General features: G+C 40.0%; 3 protein-coding genes across 3 annotated transcripts; 1 reads left to right on the top strand and 2 right to left on the bottom strand.

Annotated features, from left to right (window-relative positions):
• Nucleotides 1–1,232: 1,232 nt before the first annotated feature.
• On the bottom strand, nucleotides 1,233–6,214 carry afmid (arylformamidase). Its single transcript, XM_073472588.1, has 11 exons — nucleotides 6,116–6,214; nucleotides 5,759–5,849; nucleotides 4,447–4,551; nucleotides 4,281–4,329; nucleotides 4,107–4,192; nucleotides 3,945–4,017; nucleotides 3,702–3,799; nucleotides 3,492–3,570; nucleotides 3,160–3,295; nucleotides 2,451–2,555; nucleotides 1,233–2,121 (listed from the first exon to the last, which is right to left on the bottom strand). Exons 1-11 carry the CDS (start codon nucleotides 6,143–6,145, stop codon nucleotides 2,092–2,094), a joined length of 882 nt encoding a protein of 293 aa, XP_073328689.1. The 5' UTR covers nucleotides 6,146–6,214; the 3' UTR covers nucleotides 1,233–2,091.
• Nucleotides 6,215–8,459: 2,245 nt separating this feature from the next.
• Nucleotides 8,460–11,991, top strand: tk1 (thymidine kinase 1, soluble). The gene is made up of 7 exons (XM_073472566.1): nucleotides 8,460–8,613; nucleotides 8,826–8,857; nucleotides 9,284–9,397; nucleotides 9,982–10,075; nucleotides 10,526–10,615; nucleotides 10,912–11,031; nucleotides 11,269–11,991. The coding sequence occupies exons 1-7, from the start codon at nucleotides 8,548–8,550 to the stop codon at nucleotides 11,446–11,448; spliced, it is 696 nt and encodes a 231-aa protein (XP_073328667.1). The 5' UTR covers nucleotides 8,460–8,547; the 3' UTR covers nucleotides 11,449–11,991.
• Nucleotides 11,992–12,420: 429 nt separating this feature from the next.
• syngr2b (synaptogyrin 2b) lies at nucleotides 12,421–20,655 on the bottom strand. Its single transcript, XM_073472554.1, has 4 exons — nucleotides 20,364–20,655; nucleotides 16,912–17,149; nucleotides 15,914–16,050; nucleotides 12,421–14,909 (listed from the first exon to the last, which is right to left on the bottom strand). The coding sequence occupies exons 1-4, from the start codon at nucleotides 20,472–20,474 to the stop codon at nucleotides 14,658–14,660; spliced, it is 738 nt and encodes a 245-aa protein (XP_073328655.1). The 5' UTR covers nucleotides 20,475–20,655; the 3' UTR covers nucleotides 12,421–14,657.
• Between the last annotated feature and the right edge of the window lie 15 nt (nucleotides 20,656–20,670).

The following is a 20,670-nucleotide window of genomic DNA, read 5'->3' as shown; positions in this document are numbered from 1 at the left end:
CACTAATGTTTTACAAAATATATAATAATAGTCTAAACATATATGTCATATATTATTAGATATACAAATATGATGTCTATAAAATTAAAAACTGGTACTTAACGTTCAAAATGAGAGAAATGTTAAGGGTGAGTCATTTTGATGATCATTGATAACCTCCAAAGTTACTCTACACTTGAATCAACACTTTTCTAAGTTTGATATAAAAGTGAATATCATAACCTTCTTAAAGGTAGGATTTCTTGCAGACCTTTTATAACCCTCTGTATTAGTTTTAGCTGCATGTAGGTACATAATAAACTGGCAAATGAGTGTACAAGGCAACTTTATTATTTGCCCAGACACAGAAACCAAACAGCACTCTTATATTTAAAAATAAATTAATTTGACCCTAAGGCTATAAGATCAGAAATGCAGGCGCTTTCTTCATTAATAGTGTACTTTAATGATACAAATTCACTTGATAAATTTTCTGTTAATAAAATTACTATAAAACTGAGACATTTTATAACACATGTAAGAATTTTAGTTGAAAACAACAACAAAAATGAACTAAAATTATCAACAGAATGTGAATAGATAGCAGTTTTGACATTGTGACGTGTATGTATTGTGTTGCAGAGATATCTACTTAAGTTAGCATGCTAACCATCTAGCACCGGCCCATCTCAGTCCAAAGCTCCTGTGCTAGCAGTGTAAATACCAAGACCCCCCCCCCCCTGAACAGGGAGCCAAATCTTACATATTGCACCTTTATTTAACAGTAAACTTATAGTTAATTTAACTTTAGTTAACTGTTAACAAACAATGGAATTCTTTATAAACCACTTATTAAACAATTATTTATTGTAAAGTTGCAACTGTTGCTTATATTTCTTTGTAAATGTAGCTGATGTCTTAAACAATTGGTTACTAAATGGTTTATAAAGCATTTAATTGCTTGTTTACAGTGAAATTACTATAAATTAAAGTTAAATTAACTATGAATTCACCATTTATCAATGATGGTTATCATGAAGTGTTACCCATAAAACAATTGTCACACAGTGAACCTGAGGTTCTGGGGGCCCAAACTATGCCTGGCGTAGAACTAATGCTCTAATAAGGGAGGATACAGTCCTGTATCTTATTTGGGGAGCAACAAGGAACTAGTTGCTCTGTAGATATGACCATCAAATTACATCAAATCTCCTCTACATCCAGACATGCATGAACAACGGTCTTCACAGAAATTCTCAAATATAAATATTTATTGTGATGATACTCTTCATAATCTACAGTCATGGTTAACAGAACACTGTGCAAACATTAAAGTAAACAGTCATTCAATATGCTAGACTGAGGGCAGTAAGTAACAATGTGCATCAGCTAAATTTAGTCCCATTTGTTCTTTAAAAATATGTGCATTTTAATATCAGTATTCTTCAACTGTATTAGGATAGGAAGTGCAAATACATTGTTTTCATTAGCAACATTCACCAAGTGTGGATGACACATTAAAGTTCCCTGTGTGAGATATCAGCGTTGTGGCGGTTACAATTAAAAGCTACATTCACTTCATATGATATATCAGTACCCTTGACATGATTCTTGTCCTATCCATGGACTTAAAGTTGTGGTGCAGATTGTCACAGGAAAAACAAACACAAAACTGACGGACCCACCCTGCTACCAAACACTGGAAATATGCCAAAACTAACCATTAGCTCTACAACTTCTAGTTCTCCAGTGGAACAATAATTCCTGACAATAACACTGTGCAACACCCCGGTTGTTAATAATCTGCTGAGCCAGTTAACTCTAGTACAATTTGCAAAAAAGCACCATCCTTGATGTGGGTCGGTTTCAGGCACACAACTTTCTGACAGCAGTATCTAGACTAAACAGAAATAAAACTAATGAACAGTGAACTAGAAGGTCATAACAATCCATGCCACCTTATCGTCAAGTGGACAGAAATTGTACATTTACCATTGTACAAACCTGAAATAATGCATATTTTATCAGTATCGGTGCAAGATGACTCTGTTCAGAGGTGTATGTTGATACAGAGGTATGTTGATATTAGATGATGCATCAAACACTGCCGCCTCAGCTCTTCCCCATCATCTTCAAGAGAAGCTACAGAGAGAGAAATTAATTAAAACACCACTGGTTTAACAAGAAATAATGTGCGTATTAAAAATAAGTACTACAGTCAGGAAATGCTTTCTGAATTTTGTGAAAAACTACCAATGATGGGTTGGGAAGTTCAAGCTGGTTTTTACTATTGCTCCCATCAAGTAAACCTCATTCTGATAGCTGTATATGGCCTTTTTTGTTATCGGCACAGCTCCCGTGGTACAATAACATATAGCAGTAAAGCTAAGTGAAAAAAAGAACGAAAGACATTCTGGAGAAAAGCATCAACATTCATCAGGACCTTTTTGTTGTGTTTTGTGCATGTGTACCTTTGTTAGGTGATATTCCCCATCTACCAGCTGCTCAATGATACTGAAGTGGTCTGTGTTTGCCACATCCTCCATCGTCACATTTAGTCCCGTTGCCTCCAAAGTCTTTAAAAGGCAGAAGAAAGAGGTTAACATCTAGTACAAACACACAACCATTTAAAAAATGATAACTTGGTGTATTTACACACTGAAATTGAAAATTGAATGAGACCATGTTATGGTCTCAAACTGCGGACGTGTTCATCAGAACTGACTACATCTTCAAAAATAATTCAGACTTGATGAATAGCAATACATTTTTTCTCTGGTTCCAGTTTCTTAAATGTGAAGGTGAAGATTTGTTGCATATTTGGGCTATGTACAAAAATAGTGACTCAAAGATGTCACCCTGGGCTCAAAGAACCAGTGATGGGCATTTTTAACCATGTGTTGACATTTGAAAAAAAAACAAAAAACATTTGATGAATTGATTTTTAAAGTAATAATTAGCTTTAATCTTCAGGCTGGGCTGGGCTCCCATTACATTTCTATTGTAAACAAGGAAGCACATGCATGATATGCTATTGTGCTCGTCGAAAGAAACACAGCAATGCGGCAACAAAGGCAGTGAGGAAGAAGAATGAAGACTGTTTACAAGATAACTCCACAGCCCACCTTAAATAAATAAATAATTTAATACTCCTATGAAAACAGTGTTTGTGGCACTGACTTTGTAGTATTCTTCAGACTGCTTGCGGAACTCCGGCGAGTCGTTCTCAGCGACTGCCACAATGATGTGGCAGCTGGAGGAGGAGAGCTTGAGCTGAGGGACCAGCTTGCTGGGGCTGTTCCTCAATGCCACCTCCCTGTCAACAGGAGACGACCGGGGGAAAAGGGAGTCAAATACTGACTGGCACGACAGGCCAGCCGAGGACAATCACACACACTCCCACGCAGTTCCTCTCCACAAAGACAATCACAGTTCTCTCTACAGTTAATTTACATGCACACACATACAGTAAAAGCTGATTACTGCAGGGTTTACATGCAGGGCTAACGTACTCTGTCATCTTCAAAGGCTCGTTGACGTAGGTGGAAAGGATGGGCAGAAGGTCGTATATGCCACTTACGAGGAAAGCACCTAAGAGACAATTAGGGAGAAAAAATGTATGTATTTCTTAGCATCTGTTTCAGTATATTTCCATAGTCCGTTACTCATAATGAGGCCAAGCTCTGTCGTATCTATCACTCGATTCACACAATGGGCCATACCTTTGATCTGAGGAGTGATAGCGTACTGCGACCAGTCAGTGGAGAGAACCATCGCAGCCAGATGAGCCCCAGCAGAGTGGCCACACAGGTACAGACCACTGAGGGAGAAATCAGTAAGACTTCGTTAAAAACAGACAGTGTGTTTTTGTTTTAAGAGTACAGCCAGAGGGAAAGTTTAAAGATTGCATTTTAATGTGATTCATTAAACACAGTGATAATGGGTCATCCAACAAACTTAGGTACCTGATGTGAGAATACTGCTGAACAACAGACACAACACTCCTGCGTACTTGAGACACCATCAGATCCATGTTACCTGAAAGGGAAGTGAAAGAGGCAGGGGGCTGACATTTCCAGTTCATCTTCAGCAGCTCAACAACTTTGTCAGAAATGAAAAGACTCTACCTTTGGGGGCGATATCATAGCCAACGGCAACCACCACTACACCTTTATCAACCAGTGGAACAGCCATGAATCCCGACTCCTCCTTGCTGTAGAAGCACAAAGCAACAACATGAAAAACCTGAAGGAGAAATCTCAATCTGCATTACAATGCAGAAGAGAGCACAAGACCTGTACCTGAGAAACTGCCAGTAGCCTCCATGTAGGTAAATAACAAGGTGGACATCTGGAACAGAGGGAATCAGACCTGTTAATGCTGACACATGTTAACCATGTTTCTGCAGATTTGAAGCATGACATCGAAGTAGGTTTTGGATGTCATGACAGTCACACGTGTCTGTACCCAAAGAGTTAGTGCTGGGTATGTAGACATCCAGTTTCTCTCCATCTCCATCCCCATATGGCACGTTGAGCAAGGTTTGAGCCAGACCACGGGCACGCTCTGTACCTGGACACACAAAGCATGACATTCTAGTGGACACTAGGGGTAAACAATGTGACTATGCATACAGTGAGACAATATAACTGTGTCTACTGTCAAAGTCTTTGCCATATTGATTAAACTGTGCCTAGTGATATTTCTGGGTGTCTTGGGTCATTGTGCATAATGCTACAGTCCTAGGATTTTACAAAAACAGACATTCCTTTAGTTTTATCCATAAACAATTTCCCTTTTATGGGGCACCAAAGCGGGTCGAGGCGCTGACCAAATTCAAGATTGGCTGGGGACCCATGTTGCGTCTCATCCCCCATCTCTCTCCCCGCTCACTTCCTGTAAAAGTAGTATAAAGCCTTTTGTGGCTGCGTAATCTGATAAACTGCCTTCAGTGATGTCACTTAGTGGCTAGTTGCATTGTGGGTATTGTAGGCTGAAAAACAGTCCACTAGTCTGCATTGCACTCCTATACCACTGGTGGACTCGTTATGGACAGTTAAAACCAAATCATCAAAATGGATACAGCAGAACCAGATGTTGCCTCTTTTATTCCACACAACCTTCTTCCTTTTTAAAACCTGCTGCCTACATTACCCACAATACTACTAGCCACTGAGTCACATCACTTCAGGCAATTATTCACATTACATGCAGCTTCCTCTGGAGCCAAAAAAGGCTTTAAACTACTTTTTCCACACATGCAGTAGTACTCTCCAAGACCTGTAAACACACCTTAGCGTGTAAAATTGGTGTAGTTACCCTTTTGATAGCTTTGCCTACAGAACCTTTCTCACAAAAGTCAAAGTATGTCCCACATAGGCTACTGTATGTCCTACTATGTGGGTTCATATGAAATGTGAGCTGCTTTTCTCTTTGTTAAAATAGTATTTTCAACCTTAAAAGGTGAAGTTGATCTATAAAATGTTCACAAAACTAACTCACGACAGTCACCAAATATCTAACTTGTACAGCCTTAACCTCAGGAACATATTTAGTTTCAAAAGGTGAGTTACATGTTTTGTCAGCCTGTGTTTTCTCAGTCAAAATGTGTATTAAAAATCCAGTATCTTATCAGGGAAACGCATTTTCAGTGGCATACACCATTTGGTTAAACACCTGTGCTCCTGTATCGCTGCTGCCCCCGGCCTGCCTGTCACTAGCCCCGACAACATGTCTGTGTATCGTCGCTTATTAGCATCTAGCATCGAAACAGACCGACCTTCCTTCAAAGCCTTCACGTGAGCCTTGATCACGTCGTCTGCCGACATCCTGTGCGACCACCGGCTGGGTGAGTACTGCCTGTCGAGCTCCTGTCACACGGAGAGACTGTCGTCAACCGAGCGGCCATGAAAGCCGAGACAGCGACCACCATGAGCGGCTGGAGCAAACACTGTAAACACGGTAAACAGCGCCCTCCCCTGCCGCCATTAACACACTGCTTCACTCGTTTACTGTCACTTCCCTTTTCTGATGTTAAAATAGGAACAATGGAACAAACACAGTATAAACTCACAGTCAGAGATAGAGCAAGCGAATTTGCTACAGAGGAAATGGAAAATAAAAGTCAAACTCTTACATCTTTCTTCATTTCAGTCCAGTGCGACATTGTATCTCTTCACGTGTCTTAACTGGTCGAAAGTGAGCAGGCAGATGAACCCCACGCTGCTGCTGAAGGACTGGACTTCAGACTCATGACTGTTAACACAGCACACAGATTGACCTGTTTCTAAACCAAAATAGGGGGAAGAGAAACATCCTGCAGCCATTTCCTACATCAACATGTGTTTGTGTGACTGACTAAACATGTGAGCATAAAAGACAAAGCAGCAGGTCAAGTGGAGATCAAGACGTTTTGATATAAAACTACAAAAATGCAAGTGTAGTGGTTGGAAATGCAGACTAATGTTCACTGTGTAACAGTGGTATAAAAATATGCACTATTACCTGCTTCATTACCTGATCTTGGAGCCCTGTCTTTAAAGAGTGCCACCATATTAAAGGGGCACTATGTAGTTTTAGAGAACAAATTCAAAGTCAGAATTTTAATATTTATAATATTAATGAGGTAATGATACAAACTTGGAAATATTTATCTTTTCCATAACTGAATAAAGCTGTTCTCAGAGGAAACAAGGTCAGAACATTGTTCAAAGCAAGAAAGGTGGCAGAGTCCGCCACATATAAACAAAGTAAAACAGGATGAAACTGTGTTGTCCTCTAAGGTCAGTTTGTTTATTCAGTCATCATTCAAGTCTTCCCCAAAACTACATAGTGTACCTTTAATAAATGTTATATTTCAGCTGATACTGTGCTTACATGATACATATTCCTAAATAAATTTGTGTTTATTTAGATGAAAGTTAAAACTCTAGCCGGACACAATGAAACATTTTCACACATTTTGACATGTCAAATAAAGGAAAAGCAAAGCTGCAAATTATTAACTTGATGATGGCTGAAGTCCATTTAGCTGCTTCAGTTTCAGGGTCCTTGTATTGTTCATACTGGCTCACTGTCACACTGTCATGGCTTACTTATTGTTTATAGGCTATTTATTGTGATGTGTTACCAATCAGATAGTGTTGTGGGCAGGACATTGTGTGAGAGGATGCTGCACCAGAACCAATGTTTATTTTATTTTATTTTATTTTATCGGCAATCGGACAGAAATATCACTGATGCTGATAATAAATGTTGAAAACTGGCCCTGAAAATCAGCCAGGCCAATAATCGGTCTACCCCTACTTACTGTTGTTGTTGTTATTAGTAACAGTTGTGGTGTTTCTTCTATGGCGAGTCAAAATGTGTGATATTTTATTCCTTTACTACTATTATTTGTATATTTAACATATGTGAATATGGTTGTTTTGGCACATATCAGCTGTTATTACAACAATAACGAAAAGCAGCACTACAAGAAATGTTATGAAAAGACTTTTCAATAGCTGAGAAACCTTTTTAAATGCACTAACAAACTCCAAATACTGTAATATTTGTGAGAGTCCATATTTACAAAGAGAATATGTCCTGGTGAGGTAACACATGTACATTACACTGCCAGCTGGCTATACTGCGAAAAATTTGGTCACAGCTTGAACAAAATAGAAAAATCTGTGAAACAAATTCTGGTAGATGCACCCTCCCCACGATATTTTCTTTATCCATATAAAATAAATGTGCCGGCTGTCCTGTAGTTGCATTACCATGATAAACAAGATAACTTTAAGCACAGTCATAACCTGTGTAAGTAGTTCCCAAACAGGCTACTGCCCTAATTTTAGAAATGACTGTAGTTTTTGTAATTATGAAAATGAGTTATTATTGTGTTATTATCTGAGATATCCTGCAAAGACTCGGAAGACCACTTGTCATAGAAACTCATTTTCATTACACATGGAGGATGTCTTATTCTGCTGCTGTCACTGTAAAACTTTATGTTATTTCATTATTCAGACATGCCTGAGAAATAAAACATTGTTGAGATTTTTTTCTACATATGAGGTGATTACACTTACCTCTGTAACAACTTCTGCAAACAAAAAGAAAGCATTAAATCTGAATGTAGGATGAAATATTATGGTATTGCAGGATAGTCATTGATTTATAGCAGCAGCAAAACCTTTACATCTGGCCCTTTTTCCTCTTCTCTTTACAATATCCATCAGTATTATAATGTTAAATACAGTTCTTACAGATTTAATAAACATCTGGTCATATGTTCTCTGACTGTGAAACGCAAAAGGCCCACAGCGCTACACAAGGCGGCCTGTCCTCTGATTGGTCAGCAGTGGCGCCGGCGCACTCTGCCGTCACGTCTCTCTGGAAGTTGATAGGTTCGAAGGGTCACGTGACTCTACGCCCATTGGTGGAATTTCAGCTAGAAAAAGCCAACAACCACCGGCGCGCCATATTCAACATTTGGTTGCAGAGCAGTCTTTCCTGCGGGATTAAATTAGTAATTTATGTGCTCTTCTTTAGTTTATTTTAACTGTCACGTCATTAAATAAAATGGACTGCGTGGACTTTCCAAGAATTCTTCCAAATTCGCCGAGGAAAGCTCGGGGACAGATTCAGGTTCGTGTCTGACTGTATATCTGACTTTATTGTTTTAATCAACGTTATAACCTTATCATGCCCTCGACTAACGAAGGTAAAGTAAACTTAGGTGAAAAGGACATAGTCATGGCTGACATTATCTGTATTTATTTGCTATGTGTTGCTGACTTTCAGCTCTCTTTACTGACTCCCTCGGTCTGATAACAGCCCCTCTCCTCTGTTGTTTGCAGGTCATCTTTGGACCGATGTTTTCAGGCAAAAGGTGAGTTATTCATTTCAAACGTAAACACAACACGTCTGTTGCAGATGTAAGTAGCTAGTGTTATTTATTTTCAGTGTTGAAACAACACTGTCGTCACAAATTCCGCCCAGACTTGAACATCCCGCCAAATTCGCTGCATTGTTTACCCAGCTCATCTATGAGTCACATATTGTACAGTAAAGCACGCCTTAAATATGCAGTATGCTTCTTATATGTACACATTCTTTGACCATTTGACACTGGTGTTGCACATTATAAACATTAAACATTATTCAGTAGCTCAAGCTTATGCTTATGCTGTAGCATGCTGTATTGATTGAGAATGTGAGAGGCACTGTCCTATCAGTGAAAACATACACTTTAATGTACAAAATGCACAGATGGGTTTCACTGATTTTAACTACATTATTGTCATCTACTTTGCAGCACTGAACTGATGCGAAGAGTGCGCCGTTTCCAAATAGCCCAGTACAACTGCTTGGTGGTCAAATATGCCAAGGACACACGTTATTCTGACTTGGGCATGGCCACACATGACAAGTAAGTCACCTGATTTACTTTTATAGTTTGATAAGTTACACACAGAAATATGTGACTGTGTCTAGGAGATTAATTAACTAAGTAAGTAGAAAAGAAAGATCTTTGTAACTTTGTGCATTCATTTTAATTTGTGCACAGCTACTAAGACATTTTCCTGCAATGACAAATGCAATACAGTGTAGAAAATGAGCTGTCATTGGAAACATTAAATCTAATTTGTTTGCTCATGCTAATTACAAAGAGTAAAATAGAGATGACAAGAGAATATTGTGAAGCTGAGGCAGACAGCTAAAAGGATATCTTAAAGTACAGCATCAACCTCTTTCTCTAAGGAGTCCACTTAGTTTGAATTGAATGAAGCATCATACCTGCAGGAAAGATGACCTCTAGTGGCGAGATTTCTTTGTAGATGTTGTGTTTCCTGTTGGGTATTATTTTTGTTTTCTGAATAAAGCAGGAAGTCATTTGCAAAGTATTTCTCAGACATTTTGAACATCAAAGGGCAGATCAAGTGAGGCAAAAACAAAGTACACACTTCCTCTATGAAAGTTAAGTTTTTCCGCTCTGTCCTGTCCATTCTTTAGAAACACAATGGCAGCTGTTCCAGCCAATCGTCTGGGAGATGTGCGGTCACTAGCATTGCAAGCCTGTGTCATTGGAATTGATGAAGGACAGTTTGTAAGTATATAAACTTTTATATTTTCCTCTTTTCTTGCCCTGACTAGTTACTGTTCAGTGGGGCTGCAAAGATTAATAAGGTAGTTTCCAACTAATAAACTAATCACCAAATATTTTGATAATTGAGTGTGAGCCATGTTTTAAGGAGGAAAAAACCAGCAAAAGAAACCCTGTTTCTTCACTTCTCTATGACAGTCAACTAAATATCTTTGGTTTGTTGACAAAACAGGGCATTTTACGGTGTTATCTTTGGGCTTTTGGAAACTCCAATCAACCGTTTTCACCATTTTCTGACATTTTATAGAACAAACACCTAACAGATAAATCTAAAAAAACAATCTGCTGTTTACCTCCATTGAGACCAGGATGTCTCTGTTCTAGTGAGCGATCATGGGAATTCAGTGGGATGAATTCCTCTCTAACTAAATCTGTGCCTCTTTTGTGTTGTAGTTTCCAGACACAGTGGAGTTTTGTGAGGAGATGGCCAATTTAGGGAAGACAATCATTGTAGCTGCGTTGGATGGAACCTTCCAGAGAAAGGTGAGTATCTGTGTTTGTCTCGTCATATCAGTGTGATGCTGGCAAACGCTCACAGTTCCTATTGACAAATGCACATTGTGTGAATGCTGCAGGGGCAGATAGGGCACCACTGTGTGTAGACACAATAACATGTGCAAGACGAGAAACGCAATCTGCATGAGCAGCACAAGAACAGACAGCTCAGTGTGCTCATTATTCCACCCTACAATGTGTCTGTTCTGTCCTTGTAATGTCATTATACCTCCGTCCATTCAATGATACTGACTGCTTTTCTGCTGTCTTTTGCATTCCTGTAGGCTTTTGGAAACATCCTGAACCTCGTCCCTCTAGCGGAGAGTGTGGTGAAGCTCAATGCCGTCTGCATGCAGTGTTACAAAGAAGCTGCCTACACCAAGAGGATAGGGGCAGAGAAGGAGGTGAGGAGGCAAACCTGAGAAAAGCCTTGAATAGGTTAACCCTGTCACATTGCCATTGTTTGTGTGAGAGAGTTTGACCAATAACATTATAGTTTATATTATCACAAGATCATTGTAGTATTTTTGTAATAATTGAGAAATGTATTGGGATTGTGGCCATATCACCAACTCTTTAGTGAAACACATTCCCCTTTTTCTGTGTAGTATTGTAGCAAGTATTGTTTGTCTGTGCCACAGGTGGAAGTGATCGGTGGAGCGGACAAGTATCAGGCGGTGTGTAGAAAGTGTTACGGAGGTCTGGTGCAGGACAAAGAGAACAGCGCTCCTCTCAGGAATGAAACCCCACAGCAATGTCTCACAGGAAAAGTTGCAGACCCCGGGGTTCCCAGGAAGCTTTTCTCTGCTCTCCACCTCTGAACACACAAATAAGACTTGTTGCAGAAGTTGGGTGGAGAGTAGAAATCCAGGACTTGAATTATTTTCTTGTGTGTGGCTTTTTAAGCCTTTGTGGTTGGTATGTAATTGGTATGATGTTTTATTTTTAAGGTTTAACTTGAATAGGTCTGGCAGTGGCCCATAATAACTGCAAAAATGAGTAAATCAATCAATAACCTGGCAAGGCTTCACTAGATGATAAATGTGTATTAGCATGTCAAATGTAAGATTTTAATTTATTATTTTGATTAACGATGTATTGTCTGCCAGCTTTCATAATGGGAAGTTTGGCTTGTATTTTTTACCATGTATCGCCGGTCAAGAGTGGTGCTGAGTTAAATGTATTGTTTCAGAACACAGGACCTGATTTAGTTATTTCTCAAAGACCTTCATATAAATGGTTGAGAATTCTTCTCTTTCCTCACACTTAAAAAAAATAAAAAATAAAATTAAAAGGCTTTTACCTCAGTGCACTTACTGTGTGATATGTAACCCAATGCCCTCGCATGCTACAGCAGACCAAAATAACCTGTTTAAATCCTGGCAGGCTCCAAGGCTGTGCAGTGAGCTGGCAGGCTGGAATGGAAAAGTATATCCTGTGTACTTTACAAAACCTGTACTTACGGCTGTACAATTTATTAAAATATTATCAAAATCATAATGCGACTACATTGTAATATTCAAATAGTGTGATAATGAAGTACTGTAGGGCTACAGAGATGTCCTGACCTACAAATCTCTAGATATACAGATGACAACAAATGTCACATCATGGTTTTCTTTTCTTTTGTGTGAAATTGAAAATTGTGATGCAAAAATGATCATTCCCACCAATGGTGAATCATATCGCAGATGTAATATCTGCCAAAATACTTGCTGACTGTCCATATCGTGCAGCCCTACTTGTAAAACTGCCGTACATGAATGCAACAGTATACTCAAGAAGACTGAACATCCTGTGAATGATTTTATTCCATGAACAAAAAGGTCTCAAGTAAATTGCTGTTGTGCTTCTGACGTCATGACATTAAAATTAAGGCAAAAGACAAAAGGGCAACAACACAACTCGGCTGTCAAATAAAAGAACTTAGAAAAACAGATCAAGACAACCAAAATCGTACCGGTCTTTATAAAGCATTTCTTGGTAAACTGAACGCAAATAATTTTAGCCTCCTCTAATCTAAAACATGGAGTTGAAATACATGAAATACAAACTAATCTAACAAAACACTGAATCAACTAAGATTTCAAAGTGTGCTTCTGAATTCATATTCAATCAACATAACGTCAAAATTTAGGCTTATGCTCCCATTAAAACACTAAACTGGGACAGAGTGGGTTGAAAGGCACAATTCACTGACCAGCTGAGTCGTTCAAGTTGGATAATTACAGGCTGCAGTTTTTACCATCAAAGACGAGCACTGATTTTAAATGTTCACTGAGGAGAGGATTTAACTGATTTTCCAGAGCATGAAAACAACTTTTGCACATAAACAAAAAATCACTCAGGCACAGCGAGGGCAGCTGTGATACACAGCTGGTCAATCTAAATATAGCTCCAGTGTTTAATCATGGCACATTTTATTCACTTTCTAGCCCCTAGGAACATTTAATTTCTCTCCTTAAGGCACAAATGACAAATCACCAGCAGTATACGTTCATATATTTGGCGTCAGTATGTTACTCACGTGTTTTCTTCAAAAGGACAAACATAATCTTCAATATGGCACCAAAACAGTGTCATGTTAAATAAATATAACCAGGTTAAGTTACTGGTTTGTCATTAAATTATCTAAATTTGCTCACAACCCAGCACCAATCATTATCTGACCTTCTGACAATTTTTGAGTGTCTTTTTAACAGCCAAAGCTGGATCAGGAGGCAGTCGAGGTGTTAAACTGACAAATGTATTATGGTGCCAGTGCAGCACAGTTAACCGGTAGTCTTCTGAGGACAGGTGTTTGATTCTCACCATAACAGACTGAGGTGATAATCTGTCAACCCACTGCAGCCTGCCTTCAGCAGTTTAGATAAAGGAACATGTAAACAGGAGATGCACATCAGTGTTTAGAAAACTAAATGCCACGAGAACTTGGAGGAAGTGTGCAGCCAAACTCTTGGCAGGCTGAGGAGGCAGCGCTGCTGCTGGTACTTAATAAGTTACACTTCAGTATGAGGACATGCTCGGTGGATAAACCTGCTCAGTAAGTGCATAGTTATCTACATGCTCCTCCCTCCTGTCTATCTGAACGTTAACTTCAGGTTCAAAGGGCAACGCACCTCGAAAGATTAGCATAAGTTACCCATTTTTAAATTTGTTATAAGGTCAGACCAAGAAATTGAGGGTTTTTAGTTTTTTCAGACCAAGACATTTTGATTAGAGTGGTCCTAAAAAAGCTATTTGGCACGGGAGGCACAGGAGCTATTTTACTGTAGCACAAAGCTTGCTAAATGTTCTTTCAAGGGTGATTTTATGGTTATATTGCTAACAAACTTAACTGCATACAGAGCCCACATTTTACAAACAACAATTTGGCTTTATAGTGGTCTTCTCAGACATTACTCCCAGAAAATGATTTGTTAGTTTAAAACTAAACTGTTTATAGGTCCTCAAGATAAATGCAGCAAAGGGGGGGAAATCCACAAAACCAAATAAGAAAAGAATATCAGGCACATACAACCATTAAAATGGCAGCTCCGCTAATTGAAATCTATGTACAAATGCACATTCTCAGGCTCCACCAGAGAGAAAGGATGAACACAAGAAGTGTTGGCTTCTTCCTCTCTGGTTGAACCTCACAGGTATTCTTCATAACGTCACATAATGTGACCTTTGACCTCTTGGGTACATTCCAACCACCTCCCCCTTCAGGATCAGCCCATTTGAGGTAAAAGTTGCGTCTTTACACACAGGTCTATGGTCAGATTACCCAATCATCAGCGCTGATCTCAACACTCAGCCTGATGTCTTAAGCTCTGACCACAGACCGTCTGACGTAAACTGGAGTGTCCCTCATGTCTAACTTTGCAGCTGCACTGCTCAGGTTCTCAAATGCAACAACACCTGGAAAATCAAAAGTAAAACCACATCAATATGATATAGCTCTGGGTCTGTGCAGTGCAACTATAATCAGTTAACCCACAAATGACCTGGAGCACCGCCCTCCCTTTGTCTGTGACCTCCCTTTGTCTCAGTAGTTTGGTGGCTGGTACTCTCCTTGAGGCTGGAGGTTTGAGTTGAAGGGAGGCTGCTGCATGTCAGGCACACTGCCGGGGTAGGCTGTGTAAGTGGTAGGGGTGTAGGTAGTGGGGTTGTAGGAGGTGGGGGCATAGGTTGGAGGGTAGGGGGTGTGGTGATCTGGTGGCGGCTCTGTGTAGGTCGGGATGGTGACTTCATTTACACCACGGCGGAAGCGACCCAGGGCAAAATAGGTCAGGATCCCCTATACAGTGAAATAAAAATGTCCAGGTTATTACAGTTTCAGTAAATCACTTTGACACTTCATGCTAGTGTAAAAATAAACTTGCAGAGACTTGAAGCTTGCTTAGAGGGGGTAATCCATCACAATGACATTTAGTCTCACAATGCATTACATTATCACTACTTTATTAATGTGTAGTAAGGCAGTTAAATGCCGACTTGTTTTGACAAGTCTTCTGAATGGTGCATTCAAGTTTTAAAAGCCAGCTAAAAAATACCGTAATGCAAATCAAGGTTAGAGGACAAACAATATTATTTTATCATATTCAACAGGCATGGAAGAAGTGATTAATCTTTTCATCTTTCTCTTGGCAAGAAAGTACATTTTACTTGTTGTTTTAAAAAGGTGTAATACATAAGAATAGGCCACCTTGAATTCATATTCCCAACAAATAGGGGCAGCATATCACCAGAATACCTGCCTACTGCTGCTGATTGTATTCTGTTTACAGTCTGTAGCTAATGTTAGCACAGCTAGCTGTGCAGCTAACTGGACAACCAGGTGAGTGTTGACGTTTACACCACTAGCACAGGAGCTTTGGACCGCAGGGAGAAAGAGGTTTTCAGGCCCGGGGCTAGCTGGTTAGCATGCTAACTTCAGTATATATATATATATCTCTTCATAACAATACATAGACGTCTTTGGCGTAACGTCAAAACTGTTATTTCTTCACATTCTGTTGATAACTTTAGTTAATTTTTGAATGTTTTGAACAAAAATTCTTACATGTTGTATCTTTAATACAGGAAAAATATATTAGTCAATAGAATAAGCATTGACATTCCTTCAAAAATATGTAGAAACAGTACAGTTCTTAAGCTGCCTTGGAAAAAAGCAACTAATGACATTTAACCAGCCAACAATCATCTTTTTAACCTTCTTATTTTCTACAGCTCAGTGGCAAAGAAAGAGGCTAAAATCTGAGCTGTTTTAAATGAAAAAAAGACAACAGCAGTCTCGCTCACCCAGGTGGCGATAGAGAAGAATGAGAAGGCCACAGTAGCGCGTGCAGCGTCCATGGGGACCCCTCTGATGTCATGAGTGCGACCCCACTGACTGGCCAACAGGCAGAAACACACAAACCACAGGAAGGTCCACGCCCCTGGAAAACATACAGAGACAGGTGCACAAACACAACACACAGATATAAATGATTGTTCTCACTGTACGAAAACATATCAAAAGTGCTCAGCTGTAGCGCCTGATATGAGAAGTGAGTTCCTGTGAAAAACACACAACATCAACAGAAGATAGAGGGGTCTCCCGTTGCCATCTGCTCAAATGACCACAAGCTGTTTTTCCAACCACCACTTCTTTGTTTCCTCGAAGAATGGCCGACTGTGAACCATGTCATTTACAGCTGATGAGGGTTTAATATCATTTAAATCTGCGACGTCGTCCTCCCCTCCTCCACCCATCATCTACTGTGTGCAACGATGAATAATAGATGTAATGTTATGGTAAACAGGCAGTGGTCTGTCCCACATTCTGTTAATACTCAGAGGCTTTGTGTATGAAGGGCTTCACAATCAAATGAGGAAACTGAAAGGGACGGATTCAGAAGGAGAGAGAACCACTCAGGGTACAATTAATAATGCCGTAGTACAAATGAAAAAAGTCAATGCACTACTGCTAATTATCATCATCATCTTGTCTTAATCAAAATCATGCGTGATATGCACTTATAGGTTGAAATCAGTCTTGTGATGTTGGGAAGGTGGCGTGCAATGATGCAAAATAAAACTTGAAAAATGTACTCTGAAAATGTAAGGAATAGAAAATACATATGTTTTAGATATTTGTTTTAAAATGTAGGGAGTGAAGTAAAAAGTTGTCAGAAAAATAATTTCACATAACACAAAGTCATTTGATCCATTGTCAATTGAGCCAAAGCAATATTGATCCGTGCTGCTTTAAAGCCCTTACAACACAACAACAAAATCACTTCAATGCTCTTGCTCACCTGAGAATCCCAGGTCTGCCATGACAGCATACTTCCTTTCCTGCGCGTTGCTCATGAAAGGCATGTAAACATCCAACACCAGGAAGCCCACACATGCCAGGAAGGCAATCACCCCGATTCCCACAGCATAATGACATGCCTGGTCATTCTGGTTGAAGATGCAACGTGCTTCAGAGCTGTGGGGAGGGTTGATGTATCCCTCTGTTGTGATGCAGGCGAACACCACCAAGGCAAATATCTACATTGAAAGAGGAGAGAAGAAGGTGGCCTTCAGTGATTTGCAAAGACACACGAGGAGACTGTCAGGCTAAAGGAACATGCCGCTGGCTTTTTAGGTTTACCTATTAACTTGACATTGCATACTTCACATGAACAGCTAAAGGTTTGAGACAGATTTCCTACCTCATGAAGGTTCAGTATGAAAATCTACTAGCAGAGACTTAGAAACAGGTAAGCAACCTTGTGTCTTATGAAAATTAATTTAAAGGTTCAGTATTTAAGAGTTTTAGAATGTGAATAAACAGCCATTTTGATGTTATGACCTCTATGTATCTGTGTTGCAGAGATATCTACTGATATAGATCTCTTCTGAAGAACTTCAAAAACAAATCAAATATTACATTTTTGACCAAATATCTCTACATTGATAATGCAACAGTATTGTATGGATGACTACTGGTACCTTTGCAAAATATTGACAAAAGGAGATTTTTAGGTAATCATCAGTAATGTGGATATAATGCCTAAGTTGGTAAAGGCAAGTATAAGAACAAACAGGACAGTCTGGTAAGAAAAATGACATCATTTTACTGTAATGCAGCCTTTAAAACCAGGAAATGACAACACTTACACCAAATCAGGATATAACGATATCCAAAATCTAATCTATGCAGTCTCATATAGTCCCAGAAAACAATATAATATCAATATATAACCAAGCCATACTGACAACTTTCAACCATCCAGTCTTTGCTTTAAAATGCATCACTGTGTGACAAAATTAGTAAATACCCTCAGGTTTAGCTTGTGTCTTCTAAAAAGCAAGCATTGCAGAGGAAAAAACTGAACTCATCAAAATAAAATGACGTGACATAACGCACATTTCACGAGCACCTGTATCCATTTCACAAAAATCAACTGAACATGTGATCATGACATCATACTGTGTCATCACAAACTGTTTCTTTTCTCATTGCTGACTCTTGCAACACCCCCCAGCTCTTCTGCTCATGTTGTGTTTACAAAGTGAAGAGCACTAACTGCTGCCTGGTCCCTCTGACCGTCCCGTGGTCTGTTGCTGTCTGCTCTGGTTACCCACCTAACCATGTGACCTACTTCTGAGTGCAGCTGCCTGCCATGTGACTCCAGAGATGCCACCGACTCCCTAACAACGCTCATAATGAGATCTGGGCGGAAGATAGAGAGGGACTGTTTGACGGGTGGGGAAGTGGGATGAGGTGAGAGGGCAGAGAGGGAAATAGGCCACGATCCTGTTGATCGGATGAGACAGAAAAGTACCGAAAACTACAGAGGACGGAGACATAGGGAAGTGAATATGACGAATAATGAAACACAAGACAAAACTGGGACAGAGGGACAGTTTATGGAGCAGATGGAAGTTTCTGAAGTGTTTGTGTGTTGACTGACAGATGTCAAAAACATACCCAGATGTCCCATATGTACATATAGTATGTTTTTCATACTGTATGTACATATTTTGAGTTTGTCGCTGATCATTTCACAAGAATATACTGGAAATATACTGAGTTTTTATTCAGGCCCGCAATGAATATGAACTGGTTTTTATTATATTTAGGCATTTCAAAGAAGGTATTGTGATGTGATTCAATACCTTAAATTACCAAGAGCGACTGCACTCAGCCTTTCCTTGTTCCGGGACCAGCTGTGGTGCATTGTGGGACTTGCAGGCAGGGTTACAGAGGCAACAATCCTCCCTTGTTCCATATATGCTGGCTCACTGAAGTGAGAATAAAATCACCAGAGATAGACGGTGATCTGGCCGGTGTGACTATGAGATGAGTTGAACACAGCTGCACTGAGTGTGTTTGTGTGTGTGTGAGTGTGTGAGGGAGATCAGTAGCACACATTCACCAAGACTAAAAGCGAGAGGTATCACCTTACCTGCCCATCAGCCCCTGTTTACCAGTGACACACACACACACACATAATCCCTCTCACACACAGTTTCCCAAACACATGTACGTAAACACTCCAAGCAGTCGAGGCAACCGAGGGCACATTCTGTCCTCAGAGCTCATCCACCACACTGGATACACTACACTATCCAGGTGAAGAAGCTGCGTATTTTCTCACAGAGGCCTCATAAATAGTTGAAATCAACCACAGTCTCTGAAATCTAAGATATGCATCTGTAAGGAGATAACAGCACTCACGGCAAATAAAACTCGCTGTTAGGGGACAACCTTATCACCAAGGAGATGTTCGAGGACAGATAAAAGAGTTGGACCCTTCAATCTCTGTGCTTACAATCACCCAGTGTCAGACAATAATGTCATTATGGTAACCTGTCTGGTTGAGGTTCAGTTTGGACTTTCCAGATCATGGTGCAAACCACAAAAATCCAATCCATGTGTTAGATTTGCCTAGCAACAGGTGATCAGCAGTGTACTTCCCATAACTTTCCCTGATTCATGAATTCCCCTCTATGTAAATACCCTTCACCCTGTTTATTACTTCATTAACAAAATACTATTAATATTATTGTCTTAAACATTATAGAAGCAGGTGATCTCTTATAATCTGGCTTTACATGAATGTAATCCTCCTATCTGTTGAGCACAGAACTGGTGGTACAGACTACACATTAAAGGTTCGTATGCAGTTTTGGTAAAGAAATTCAAACTTAAAATTTTCATATTTACAATACTGATATGGTGATCATAAATATTTATATTCATAACTAAATAAACAAGCCATCTTTATAGGTGAATAAAGTAAAAGTAAAAGTAAAACAGTATGAAACTGTGTTGTCCTTTAAAGACGGTCTGTTAATTTATTTTATTTGCTCATTAAAATAAATCATTGAAGATTTTACTCTTCTGATTAAAACTTCTTACCCAAAACTACATAGTGCACCTTTAAGATGACCACACATCTCATATATAGTTGTTGGGGTTTTTTTTGCTTCAAGTTCGTCTGACAGTTTTCAGCCTTTTGTCCTCTAACAGCAGTGTTGACCTGTGCTGTCGCCGAGTTGCTGTCATGCACCAGCTGCATGCAACATGACGCCCCGCAGAGACGCAGCACATAGTAGCCTGTTGTTCTGGCCCACACATTAAAAATATATCATTTCAGCGCTCCACGGAGCCACTTTACGCGCCCCGGGCCAGACGCACCTGCTCGCAGACCACGTTGGATATTATTTCTGAACCTTTGAACGAGATAACGCAACACACACTCTCTCCACTCACCCAGCTGAGCAGGCGCACGATGGTTTGCGGCTGTCGGACAAACTTGGAGAAGTCGAAGCCTCCTCCTGCGAGTGAAGCCCCGTACGCACTTGCACCGCCCGTCTCCTCCATGTCTCACCCCTTCAGCCGGTTCCTCTGGAGATCTCCGTGTGGTTCTGAACTAACCTGACGGGACAGCCTACCAGCTTGAACTAAACTAAACCCGAACTACCGTCAGCCCCCGCCGTGCTGCTGCTCCACTTGACGAAGACGACAGCGCAGAGCCACCCAGAGGAGCTGCGCAGGCGGCTGCGCGTCACAGGGGCGG

Source organism: Pagrus major, chromosome 1 (genome assembly GCF_040436345.1).
Source record: "Pagrus major chromosome 1, Pma_NU_1.0".
Lineage (NCBI taxonomy): Eukaryota > Metazoa > Chordata > Actinopteri > Spariformes > Sparidae > Pagrus > Pagrus major.
Note: the sequence above shows the minus strand (reverse complement) of the source record. Positions and strands in the feature narration are given on the sequence as shown.

Excerpts from the sequence above, each read along its gene's own strand:
- afmid (XM_073472588.1), bottom strand. The coding sequence starts at position 6,145 with ATGTCGCACTGGACTGAAATGAAGAAAGAT. Across the intron at positions 4,193-4,280 it reads GGCTACTGGCAGTTTCTCAG|CAAGGAGGAGTCGGGATTCA; the intron begins GTACAGGTCTTG and ends GTGCTTCTACAG. Across the intron at positions 2,556-3,159 it reads AGTCTGAAGAATACTACAAA|ACTTTGGAGGCAACGGGACT; the intron begins GTCAGTGCCACA and ends TGCCTTTTAAAG.
- tk1 (XM_073472566.1), top strand. The coding sequence starts at position 8,548 with ATGGACTGCGTGGACTTTCCAAGAATTCTTCCAAATTCGCCGAGGAAA. Across the intron at positions 8,614-8,825 it reads AAGCTCGGGGACAGATTCAG|GTCATCTTTGGACCGATGTT; the intron begins GTTCGTGTCTGA and ends TGTTGTTTGCAG. Across the intron at positions 10,076-10,525 it reads GAATTGATGAAGGACAGTTT|TTTCCAGACACAGTGGAGTT; the intron begins GTAAGTATATAA and ends TTTGTGTTGTAG.
- syngr2b (XM_073472554.1), bottom strand. The coding sequence starts at position 20,474 with ATGGAGGAGACGGGCGGTGCAAGTGCGTACGGGGCTTCACTCGCAGGA. Across the intron at positions 17,150-20,363 it reads TCGTGCGCCTGCTCAGCTGG|ATATTTGCCTTGGTGGTGTT; the intron begins GTGAGTGGAGAG and ends CTTTCAATGTAG. Across the intron at positions 16,051-16,911 it reads GGCAGACCTGGGATTCTCAG|GGGCGTGGACCTTCCTGTGG; the intron begins GTGAGCAAGAGC and ends TATGTTTTCCAG.